The 12,610-nt window shown below is 35.6% G+C and overlaps 2 protein-coding genes across 2 annotated transcripts; one reads left to right on the top strand and one right to left on the bottom strand.

Moving 5' to 3' along the window:
- Positions 1 to 284: 284 nt before the first annotated feature.
- Positions 285 to 3,557, top strand: LOC110943381 (probably inactive leucine-rich repeat receptor-like protein kinase At5g48380). The gene is made up of 2 exons (XM_022185133.2): positions 285 to 1,153; positions 2,503 to 3,557. Exons 1-2 carry the CDS (start codon positions 533 to 535, stop codon positions 3,415 to 3,417), a joined length of 1,536 nt encoding a protein of 511 aa, XP_022040825.1. The 5' UTR covers positions 285 to 532; the 3' UTR covers positions 3,418 to 3,557.
- Positions 3,558 to 6,603: 3,046 nt separating this feature from the next.
- LOC110943380 (glutaredoxin) lies at positions 6,604 to 8,517 on the bottom strand. Its single transcript, XM_022185131.2, has 6 exons — positions 8,486 to 8,517; positions 8,296 to 8,352; positions 7,363 to 7,574; positions 7,001 to 7,089; positions 6,809 to 6,907; positions 6,604 to 6,727 (listed from the first exon to the last, which is right to left on the bottom strand). The coding sequence occupies exons 3-6, from the start codon at positions 7,566 to 7,568 to the stop codon at positions 6,642 to 6,644; spliced, it is 480 nt and encodes a 159-aa protein (XP_022040823.1). The 5' UTR covers positions 7,569 to 7,574; positions 8,296 to 8,352; positions 8,486 to 8,517; the 3' UTR covers positions 6,604 to 6,641.
- Positions 8,518 to 12,610: the final 4,093 nt, after the last annotated feature.

Genomic DNA, 12,610 nt, shown 5'->3' with positions numbered 1-12,610 from the left:
TTAAAAGTTATATGCTTGAAGATAACCATTTAATACACATGTTTTTATTGTATTTAAAACGTAGGTGCTTAAGAAGTCAAAAGTCAAAACCGGGGGTTGCATCAACGCATGGTCATCATTTCGATTTTTCTAACATTGCACGCTATTGCCTTTGACTTAAGAACGTTTCTTACCCTATTTTTCTCGGAAGTGGTCCCGCAAAAGACTTGAGACTTGATCAACACCAAGCGTTGTATATATGTATAATTGTTTCACAATGTCATTATGCAACACTATATTAGCAATGGGAAGAAAGAACATTCTTTGTTTGTTCTTTTGTATGCTAGGCATACTAGCTTGTTTTGTCACAAGCAATGTCATTCGGTCGGATGTTGATTGCCTACGCTCCATTCATGAATCATTGGAAGACCCTTGACACGAGCTATCTTCATGGAATTTTAACAACAATACTCGAGGTTTCATATGTTACTTTTCTGGCGTTACGTGTTGGAACGACCAAGAGGGCAAGGTTATTTCGGTTACTCTACGAGACATGGGACTCCGAGGATCATTTCCAATGGGCTTAAGAAGCTGTACCTCCATGCAACATCTAGATCTTTCTGGAAACTACCTCTCGGGATCCATCCCTTCTAATCTAGCAAAGGACTTACCATATATAGTGTCTCTCTATCTCTCTAATAATAATCTATCAGGTCCAATTCCACCAAGCTTTGCCAACTTTAATTTCATTAATGTTTTGAGGCTTGATAACAACCACCTAACCGGCGAAATACCTTCTGAATTTTCTAAACTTCCACGCTTACATGAATTTAGTATAGCTAACAATCGCCTGTCAGGACCCGTACCCATATTACCCTATTGTAAATCCTTTCCAAAAAACTATGCAAACAACATTGGGCTTTGTGGAGGTCCCTTAGATCGTTGCAAGAAGGAAGACGACGAAGATCATTTTTTCTCAGGGTTGGCTGTTGGATTACTAGTTTCTACTACCTTAACTACGTTGCTTATGTTATTTCGTTTGCATAGATCTTCTATGATCAACATGAGATCTTATCTTTCCACAATCAAGAAAATTAGGGGAATGAAACATCACTTTATTCCGCGAAGATCACAAATCCTATTTATAGAGGAAAACATAACCGAAGAAAGCAAGGTAATCTCTCTCTCTATATGTGTGTATATATATATATATAGGGGAGGGTTTAAATGAGAACATTAAATATTGTGAGAACCGTGAGAAACGAATAAAAAAACCATGAGAACTTGGTCAAAAATAATTCAAATTCAAAATTTCTTTTTACACTTATTATTATTATAATCCGAATACAATGTTAGAAATTAAATTTACACGATTAAATTTACGTGAATTCGTAAATAAAGAAAATTTACACATGTGTAAGTTTGCCATTTACACATGTGTAAATTTGTTATATTTACACATGTGTAAAAAATCTAATAAGAGTGATTTTAAGAGGAGAAATGAATTATTTGATGTCGTAAATTCTTTTTTTGATGTTGTATTTTAATTTCAATGAGGGTTGTATTAAAAAATGGTTTTGATTAGTGTTCTCATTCGTTCTCATGGTTCTCGCAATATTTAGCGTTCTCAAGATAACCCTCCTTTATATATAGTGAAAGTGTAATGTACAATATGCCTTATCATACGTTATAAAGAAAACTCGCACGTTGAAATTCAATCTCGTACGCATCGTACGTTAACACATATTGTACAATAACCAACCCCTCTCTCTCTCTCTCTATATATATATATATATATATAGGATTAGGTTCAGAGTGAACACTAGTGTATTTGCGAACTGAGCGAACTAATTCTGGCCATACACGTGTGTAAATCAATGGCTACGATTTGATGATGAAATACACTAGTGTATTTTCCAATTTAATGATGAAATCTTAGTCATACACGTGTGTAAATCAATGGCTAGGATTTGTTCACTCAGTTCGCAAATACACTAGTGTTCACTCTAGAACCTCACGCTATATATATATAAAATAAGCTGGGTTTGGCTAAAAAGTGTAAAAATGATTTTTAGGCATGGTGTTTTAAAATTTTTTTGGCATGGTGTTCACTATAATTCTCTTATCCATACAAATACATAGAAAACTTGTTACGAGTAAGTAACCGAGAGATGAGTCAGGGGAAGGGGATGGCCAATGATCTGCAGACCAATTGGTTTAGGGGGAGGTGGGAAGGTTTACCCACTTCTGTGGGGTTCTTGTCCGAGAAGTCTTAGGGTCGAATCTTGCGGGGGAAGGGGGAGGGACTGTGGCACCGGTTTAAACTGGCAATAATGTAACAACCGTGGGATTTGTACTCATGACCTGTGTGATCAAAAGCCAAAGGCCTAACCGGGTGATTTATCCATAAAAAAAAGATAGAGTGAGGGAATGAAAACTAATTAATGAGATACAGAAATCATTAAATATATATTTTTTTTTACTTTTTCATAGTTTTTATCATATAACTATGTCTTAAAGCAGATAATTGCCATGGAAAAGTATGTTTGTCGACTGAGTTTGATGGAACTTGAGATAGCAACCAATGATTTTGACCATAAAAAAGTAATTGGCTATGGAAACATGGGACTCATGTACAAAGCTAAGTTTCTAAACGGTCTAACACTTGCAGTCAAGAGGCTTCATAAGTTCGAAAGCTTTGAGAAAGAGTTCCTATTAGAAATAGAAATTTTAGGAAGATTGCGGCACACAAATTTGGTACCACTTTTAGGTTTTTGCTATGAAATGGAGAAAAAATTTCTAATATACAAATACATGTCTAATGGAAACCTACATCAATGGCTACACACAAGGCCCCAAGTAGAAGGTAAGAAGATGGGATGGACTATGAGGTTGAGGATCGCGGTAGGGATAGCACGAGGACTTGCATGGTTGCATCATAACAACGTTCTTCGTGTAGCTCATCTCAAAATGAACTCAAATTGTATTTTACTTGATGATAAGTTTGAACCCAAGATATCAAATTTTGGCGATTCAAATATATTAATGAATACAAGCGGCACCCCTTCTAGTGCTTGCAATTTTGTGGTACCACATTCTAGTCCCGCTCCTTATAAAGAGGATGTTTATAGCTTTGGGCTTTTGTTGCTTGAGTTGGTTTCTGGAAGAGAAAGGCGATCTGAAGGCTACAACTCCTCGTGTGATAATGTATGCGATTGGGAAATATTCAATATGATTGACGGATGCTTAATGGGACAAGGATTCAATGAGGAAATATATGAAACACTTAGAATAGCAGAAAGCTGCATTGAAACACACAAAGGTGGAGGAACAAGCATGCTTCAAGTGTATCAAGCAATTCGTGTTGTTGGAAAATCACGAAATGAAAATTCTACAAACTTATTTTTGGATGTTGAAGATCGCGAAGGCAACACATAGCATCACTCTTGCAAGTGTTTGGGATTGCTTAATATTAAACGTTTATATGCTTATTGATTTTTATCTAACTTCAAATACTTGTCAATACTCTGCCCTATACATATGAGAATCTTATATCGAATTGGCCTTCAACACACAAATCACACAAGAATTTTCGAGACAAACGCACCACAACTCTTGTTGTTGTTGTTTTTTTTTTTTTAATAAAACATGAGAACATATTACAACTAATGACCCGTTAACTTGATTTAAATACTAGTCTATCTAGGACTTAGACTCTAATACGAATTCCTTCTAACTTGGAATTTGAAATACATATAAATACTTAAAAGAGTAAAGTCCTTTTTGAGTCCTTGTGGTTTATGCATTTTAACTATTTGAATCCAAAAATCAAACTTGTCTTGATTTGAGTCCCTGTAGTTTGTATTTTTAACCCTTTGAATCCAAAATGCAAACCTCATCCAAATCTTGGACTAAAAAGGTTGGATTCAAAGGGTTAAAAATACAAACCACGGGGACTCAAAGGGTTAAAAATACAAACCACGGGGACTCAAAGGGTTGGATGAAGTTTCACTTTGGATTCAAAGGGTTAAAAATACAAACCACAGAGACTCAAATCAAGACAAGTTTGATTTTTTGATTCAAATAGTTAAAATGCAAAGTTATACATAACAATATTAGAATTAGGGCTGTAAACGAGCCAAGTCGAGCCGAGCTCGACCCATCTCGAGCTCGGCTCGATCTGAATTCGAGCTAGCCCGGCTCGGGCTCGAGCTCGAAATTCAAATCGAGCTGGGATTTGAGGCTCGAGCTCGACTCGATTAAAATTCGAGCTAGCTCGGCTCGGCTCGATCTAGCTCGAACTAACAAAAAATCGCAAAATTTACTAAATAAAAAGCCCTAAAAATGAATATTTTCATATACTAAGGGCCATATGTGCAATTTAATTTAACCAAATGGTTAAATATGCAAGTATAAATAGTTAACTCACTTTGTACATTTTCTTTACCTTCTTTTATAGGGGAAATACTCCCTTAGTTTTTCTCTTCTAAGCGATGTGGGACAAAAAAATGAAGGATGTAAACCTTATCGAGCTGGCTCACGAGCCGAGCCAGGCCAAGCTCGAGCTCGGCTCGTTTACAAACCGAGCCGAGCTGGCTCTTTTACAACCGAGCCAATTTCGAGCCGAGCTTTTTTCGAGCGAGTTGCGAGCCACGAGTTTTTTGAACACCCCTAATTAGAATATATCTAAACTAGTCTAAGTTCCCGTGTGTTACACGGGTGGCTAATAAGAAAAATAACTACTTTAACATGTTGACGTAAATATTTTAATTATATATACGTTGAAATATTAACGGAAATGAGAGAGACTACACCAAATAATTAAAATGCATGAATACAACCAAAAATTACAACTCATTGAAGATCTCTTTATAAACAACAATATTTGTTTTATTCGTAGGTTCGCTGTCGTTGTCAAGTATTAGTAGCTTGACTCAATCTCGTGTTTTAATCTTTGATAAAGCTACATACAACTAACCATGTGTGAAAACGGGTTGTCTCAAGTACAAACCAACTCTTGATATAATCACTCACATCACTTTATTTCAAAGAAAGCAACCCATGTAAAGATCAAAGAACCCCACAAATTAAAATGAAAATGAAACGAAAAAGGCATTATGTGACTATAATTTATGAACAACACCAAAACAAATTTCAGAAATACTAGTAGTTGACTTCATATTGTTAACTTTGTTTTTGTAGTCACATATGAAGCAGAGACGTAATAAGTGCATTATAGGGGTTTTCATCATACGCTTCATGTACCAAACAAAGTAGTATTAAAATAGGTTACATTAGTTTGTTGTTAGTTTATATTGTAAATAAACTGACTTAACATGAACTGTAGTCTCAATTGTAAATTGAAAAAATAATGCAAAATTAACTTAACATGGTGGCAACAACTGGAATATCACCATAATATAGTAAATATTAGATAAGTAAGAAATAAACTCACATATAAAACAGTCGAGTAGACTATGAAAAGGGTAAACTTAAAATAATAACTTGAATTGAAATTCGACCTTTTATGATGGTCTAGTCCAAATACTATAACAAATGTTCATCTCCTAATCAATAATTCAAGTAACATTAGGACAAAATTTGTGAGCAATACCACATCAAAATCAGCAGATGCACCAATGGGTGCTGTAAGTGCGTACTGAACCAGTTTCATGTTTTCAGTTTGCTCATTTATCTCGTCCACGTCATCAATATTCCTTCACACCCAAAAAATTAAATAAAATGCAATAGAAACGTAAACACGAAGCTCTAGGTCATCAATCCTTACCTTGCCGTCGGGTAATAGCACCACAACCGTTTTTTAAAAGACGACTCTAATTCGTCTACAAGTCTTTTTCCACGTGCTTTCGCAACTTTTGAATGTGAAGAATGGTCTTTTCAGTTGAAGTCCCTGTGTTATTCTTGTCGGTTTGTGATTTTAGTTTCCTCTTTTTCGCATTCTTCACATACCCAATCACATTCGAGAACTTTATTTATCATTACTTTCATGCAATTGCTAGCAAAATATCCAAAAACTAACAATTTAACAATTTATTAATACAAAAAAATCCCATTTAATATCAACAAATAGACTTACGTGTGGTCAGCACCATCAAGACATCTACATCATATAGCAAGTAAGTCCTCACGCCCTGCATCTCCACATATATCACACACTGTCATCAACAAATATATTAGCATATTACACAGTTGAATAAATGTATTTTTAGATACTAAATAATGCCAAAAGCACAACTAATACCTATAAATTTTGAATATAAAAAACTGGAATATTCGGGAAACAGGATGTGGAAGTAAGCAACTTCAAGGAGCCAATGATCCCACTACCATTGAAAAATCATTTGAAGTAGTGTATATTTCTTTCTACACTTTGAAATCGTTAGATTGAATTGAGTGGTGTTTTTTAAATGAAGAAAGTAAGCCTGTTCACTAATAGAGCGAATAAATATCATATCTAGTCTAAGTTCCCGTGTGCTACACGGGTGGTCTTACAATAAATTATACTACTTAGAAATGTTGACCTAAACTTTTAAATACCAGTAGCGTACCGTACATTTTCGGTACCGGTATCCATATTTGGCGAATTTAGGTACCGATACCGTACTCATCCAACTTAATCATCTTATTCATGACACCAATCTTCAGAGCTGTGCAGAGGCATTCGCAATGGCACCTGCTTCGGTTAGCAAAAGCACCAGCTTCCCAGCTCGATGCTTCTCCATAATAGCTGCATAAAAGACCACAATATCAATCAATCCGCGATCAACAAACACTAAAAAACAGACACAAAATTTCTCAAACAACTTACCATCCGAGCCACCAATGTGCTTCCCACCTATGAATACATTAGGAACAATACTCTGACCGGTCCACTCCTTTAGAGTGGATTGGATTTCACCTCCATCACCTATCAAATCCATGCATATTACTTCTTCAAATGTTATTGATACAAACTCCGATATGAATCAATTCATCGAAAGAGTCAAAAGTCACTACTTACTTTCTTCATCCAGTTCGATAACCTTGTAGGACACGTTAAGCTCGGAGAACAGTTTCTTCACGCTCTTGCAATAGCCACACCAAGTCTTGCTGCCAAAATCAAGTTAAAATTTCTTAGTTCCTAATCACACAGCATCATTCATCAAGACAAACCAAGAAAGATAGCTTTGCATCTATACTTTCACGATTTGTCGTGAAAAAGGAACTTAGCTGTTCTTACAGTAACACCTGTTATTAGGAATCAAGTTAAATTCCTAATTGCTGATCCGAGAGATTAGCTATAAATCTATGATAAAAATAACATCATTCAGCAAGATAAACTAATCGAAAACGCTTGTTAGTAAATAAAACTATAATACTCACCTTCTTTTGGTTAGGGGTGTTGTCGGATCTACATAAAGTTGAATGTCGGACAAATAAGGAACATTGTATTGAACAACTGAATCACTTTCATTCAACACAAGAGGAACTCGAGCTCCATATGCACTCCATTCCTTTAAAGACTCCCAAATATCCCCAAGTACAAAATATGGGTTGTAATCGTTTACTTTATTCCTCCATTCCTTCATGCTAGTCTACATATATGATATATCAAATAAATCACCAATAAGATCGTGTTTTTATGCCACTCAACAAACTTAATCATAAGTGTTAATGTATTATCAATAGCCACATTCAAGTATCATGAACACTAATATAATCGCTACTTTACTTGTATGCAACTTTAGCATCATCTAATTTCACAGCATCAGATGCTGAATTAGTAAACTAATGTTAACTTTCTAGTAGAGCTAACACATCACATGCAAAATCATTGACAATACATAATGAACCACAATGATCAATTATTACTCAAAAACATGCATTGTTTCCTAATCCAGTCAAATTCATACAATACCAATTTTGTTAACGACCCATGTAACCAATCATCAAAAAACACATAAACAACTTGCAATTTCTTCATTATCAAAGTTTTTATTTTTTCTTGAATCTTGTTCTGATACATTTTAATGACCACCAATAATCAAAAATTATAAAAAAAAAATCACATTTTTATAACTACCCATGTAACCAATCATCAAAAAACACAGAACAACTTGCAATTTCTTCATTATCAAAGTTTTTATTTTTTTCTTGAATCTTGTTTTGATACATTTTAATGCCTACCAATAACCAAAACCCAAAAAAAAATCACATTTTTATAACTACCCATGTAACCAATCATCAAAAAACACATAAAAAAACATGCAACTCCTCCATCATCAAACCATTTTAACTTAAAACTTGTAACAATACCTTAGGGAAATGCAGTTTAAGTCACAACTGGAGTCGTGTGTTAATTGAACACCCTACCTACACATAACATTGATTGTTTAAGAAGACCAGAAGAAAATGAAAAAGAACACCAAAAACACATCACATTGATTGTGTAGAGAAACACAATGTGAGTGTAATCAGCCATAAAAAGAGCTGAATTGGAGGCAACTGATCAAACACCAGGTAGGCAACCACTTTCTTAGACAGTTCTGACCTGTTTAAGAGGCAACTTAGACCCTGGATTTGACATAAACACATAAACAACTTCAAAACACAATATATGAAATAATACATATAAAATGGGAGGCAATTGATCAAACATCTGGTAGGCAGCCACTTTCTAAGACAATTCTGACCCGTTTAAGAGGCAACCTAGACCCTGAATCTGAAATTAACACAAAATCAACTTCAACTTCAAAACACAATATCCGAAATAATACATATAAAATGGGAAGCAATTGATCAAACACCTGGTAGGCAACCACTTTTTGAACCCACTGCAAAAACACAGAAACTTTTTTTGTTATTTAAATATATAATATAACATCATATGAAACATTAAAGAATTTTGTTACTTGTCCAATTTTCACTTGACCCGAGCATTTGTGTTGATGTGAGAGGGATCATCTCTCTTAATATGACTACAAACATATCAAACAAATTTCACAGAATCATCAGCTATTGTTTGAAATTAATCACTCAAACGTTACGAAAGAGATTAGGTCACTGATTCTTACCAGATTTAGCGAGAGAAGAATAGACAGAAGTAATCAATTTGGAAGATAATGATCTCAATCCTGTGTTCAATGCCATTAGGGTGTATAATAACACCAATTAACACACAAATTAGAACAATGAGCTGCTTAAAACCGGCTTAAGCTGACACAAATAGAAATACATTAGGTGTATAATAACACCAATAAACACACAAATTAGAACAATGAACTGCTTAAAACCGCATATAAAAAAGAATTAGCGGCTTAACCAACAACAACAACATACAAATCATACAACCAAATTAGGGTTTTCTTATAACAAATACAAAATCACAAACAGAGATGGAAACCAACTTACCTATGATTCAGTTTCGAAGGATGATGATGAAGATAAATCAAAACAGGCGACTTCAGTGTTCCTTTGAAACCTCCGATTAAAAGTCCTAAATTGTATATAGAACGTAAAATTGGAAACGCTTCTATAATTTCCAAAAACATCTTCCGGTAATTGATTAATTATTCAACCTTCCATATACAATCAAAGGAGACTTTGAAAGAAGAATGAAGGAATTTATTAATTGAATGAGAATAAAGATAATAGAGAAAAATGGCGCTAAAAAATGAATTATCTAGCTAAAGAGATATGCCACATAATGGTCAAATGGTCAACATTATTTTGCTTTAGTATAAGAGATAGATGCGTAACATTATTAAGAAGTAATCTCGGTAAAAATCAAAGAATGGAAATGATGTGGTTAATTATTGGTCAAAAGGAAAGAGAACGAAAGTAGAAGAATTAGAGAGGGAATCTTGGATTCAGTACATTTCGTTCATACCTAAACTCTACTCACAAAGCCATTGATAGGCGTACTAACACAGAGGAAATAACAAAAGACTTCAACTAAATTAGGAGGCCTCTATTACCGTTACTAGACTTAGTAGGGGTGTGTAAGGTTTGGTTTTTGGGCAAAATCAAAATTGAAATTGAATTGTTGGTTTTCGGTTTTTTAAAGTCGTTTGGTTTCGGTTTTTACACTGGGTCGCTTCAATTTTTTCGGTTTTTGTAACAAAATTATGTAAGATTAGGAAATAAAGAGTATAATTTAAAATTTAAAAATCTTTCTAAAATATGTTTACATTCAAGTTATTAGGGAGGTAGGGGCGCTCCACTAGTGATGGTTTTCCATCACTCACAACATCCAATCAAGTTTCGCCACCTTATAGAGGTTCATTCCATCACTAGTGATGGATTTTACTAGGGGTGTCCATGGTTTTTTTTTAAATATAAATTAACAATAAAACTTCATTCACCATTGCTATTCATCCTCTCCGACAACCTTCATTCACTGCCGATCACTGCCAATCTCCGACAACCTTGACAGTTTTCGACGACCTCCTTCACCACCGCCGACCACCGTACACCACCCACGTCACTGTCACGACTCACGAGCCTTCATCGCACCACCGTTACCACTACACCAACTCCGTTCTTCATCATCGATCACCGGCAACTTTCATCACCATCTTCATCATCATCTCCCGTTCATCGTCTGTCTTTAGTCATCATTATCACGGCTTTCATTGTATCACCACCGCAATCCACCATTAACCAATTCATCTCCATCATCACGACCTGCAACAATTTCATTCTTCACCATTGTACAATCTCCAGTGTTAGCTCATCTCCATCCCACAACGGTCATATACCAACGTCTCTTATCCCACAACGGTAACAAAATAACGTGTGTTCATGGCCACGCGTTTTATAGTCCACACGTGACACGGTCCAAAACGCGTGGATGTTTCTTCATCACGTGGCGCCCCGGGTGGCCTTATATTTAACCTTTTTAATTAATATTGTTCACGTAAACCTAAACTTCTAATCTATTTCTTTTGTTTCTACAAAGTTTTTATTAAGACATTTTTTATAATACTTTGAAAATCATTTAAGTTTTATATTAAATTTTGTTATTTCTTGTAGGCAATAAATAAATTATTTCAATTATAAAAAGCATGTTAATGTTTTTATTATAAATACTTAACATTTAAAAATAAAATTAATAACTTCTACAAGCATGGGTTAAACACTTAAAAACTTAAACTTAAACATAAAAATTTATAAACTAGGCCTGCTATTGTAACTTATCAGTTCAGTTTTTTTCGGATATTGATAATGGTTATCCGAAATCCGAACCGTCGGTTTTTGTTTTGGTTTGGTTTGGTTTTGTCGATTATTTCAGTTACGGTTCGGTTGGAAGTCGGACGCTAGAATTAGAGGGATGTTGGGTTGGAAGTCGGATGAGAAATCGGCACGTATGAGAAAACTTTCATTATGTGAGGCAAACAATTTTATTGCTAACTTTAAACTTTAGTCGTCATTTCTCATGCAAATCAAGCCTAGTGTTTATTTGAATCTTTTGAGACGATACAAAAAATAAATCTAATAACATAAATCTATAGGTTTTGGTTTTAGCATAAATGAGTTTTGAAGAGTTTGAACACATTTAGGTGTTGTTTGTTTTTGGCCAGAAGCATTTCTGGCCACTTATGTCTGCGTCGCGTAGACATGCGCCGACATTTGGGTCCCACACCTTGTTTGTTTTCCAGAAACACTTCTCACCTTTTACCTCTTCCCCACCTCTTTCCCACGCAGACATAACCCCACATCTTCTCACCTCTTCTCTCTTTCAAAACACAGACACCGCCTCCACCCCCACATCTCCGCCACCACCTCCACCCCCACATCTCCGCCACCAAGCCACTGCTGACGTCACCTCGAACGATCGTCACCGTCACCGGAACCATGTCGTCGCCAGCGTCCTCTGTTTCTCTCTCTTCCTCTGTCACCTCTCTCTTTCTCTCTTCGATGTCTGCCACCGTGTGCCGCCACCATGGCGGTTGCTGGCCATTATTTAGCGAGGGATTAGGTGGGTGTGGGTGTGATAGGTGTTTGATGAAGTTCTGAATGTGTGTTACAGGGACATGGGGTTAGTTGTAGGGGGTATACGAGGATGGGGTGGGTGTGCGGCCGGAGTATAGTGGCCGGAGTTTGAAGGCGGTGGTGGTGGGTTCTTCAGTGGGGGCTAAGGTTTGCAGAGAGAGGGAGAGAGAGAGAGAGAGAGAGAGAGAGAGAGAGAGAGAGAGAGAGAGAGAGAGGAGTGTGTTGTGTGTGTTGTGAAGGGTTTTTGTAGAAGTAAAAAAACAAACCCTCTTCTCCTTGCAGACTGCAGACCTTTGGTCCACCTCTTTTCTTGCAGATGCCTGTAAATGTGGTCCGTAGACTGCAGACCTTAAGTGGTATTTATACAGACTTTAAAATTTGTTGGAATATTTTTGTATAGTTTAAAGGTTGAATAACGAGTGTTGAGTGTGTAGTTTAAACCTACTTATTATTATCTCACAAAAGTTTATGTATTTGAGTATAAGTATGTTATTTAGAGCAGTAACATAGGGAAAAAAATCAAATTAGAAGTTCATGTTAACTCGTGTTTGTCTTGCATAATTTTTAGGGAAACGTGTCTAATCCTAAGTCAAGTATATTATTGTGGTTTAAAAATATTTAAAACAAAATTTGAAGA

The sequence above is a fragment of the Helianthus annuus genome, chromosome 5 (assembly GCF_002127325.2).
Source record: "Helianthus annuus cultivar XRQ/B chromosome 5, HanXRQr2.0-SUNRISE, whole genome shotgun sequence".
Taxonomy (NCBI): Eukaryota; Viridiplantae; Streptophyta; class Magnoliopsida; order Asterales; family Asteraceae; genus Helianthus; species Helianthus annuus.
The sequence above is the reverse complement of the archived record's forward strand: the minus strand, read 5'-3'. Positions and strand labels throughout refer to the sequence as shown.

Excerpts from the sequence above, each read along its gene's own strand:
- LOC110943381 (XM_022185133.2), top strand. The coding sequence starts at position 533 with ATGGGACTCCGAGGATCATTTCCAATGGGCTTAAGAAGCTGTACCTCC. Across the intron at positions 1,154-2,502 it reads ACATAACCGAAGAAAGCAAG|ATAATTGCCATGGAAAAGTA; the intron begins GTAATCTCTCTC and ends GTCTTAAAGCAG.
- LOC110943380 (XM_022185131.2), bottom strand. The coding sequence starts at position 7,568 with ATGAAGGAATGGAGGAATAAAGTAAACGATTACAACCCATATTTTGTA. Across the intron at positions 7,090-7,362 it reads ACACCCCTAACCAAAAGAAG|CAAGACTTGGTGTGGCTATT; the intron begins GTGAGTATTATA and ends TGATTTTGGCAG. Across the intron at positions 6,728-6,808 it reads GCACATTGGTGGCTCGGATG|CTATTATGGAGAAGCATCGA; the intron begins GTAAGTTGTTTG and ends TCTTTTATGCAG.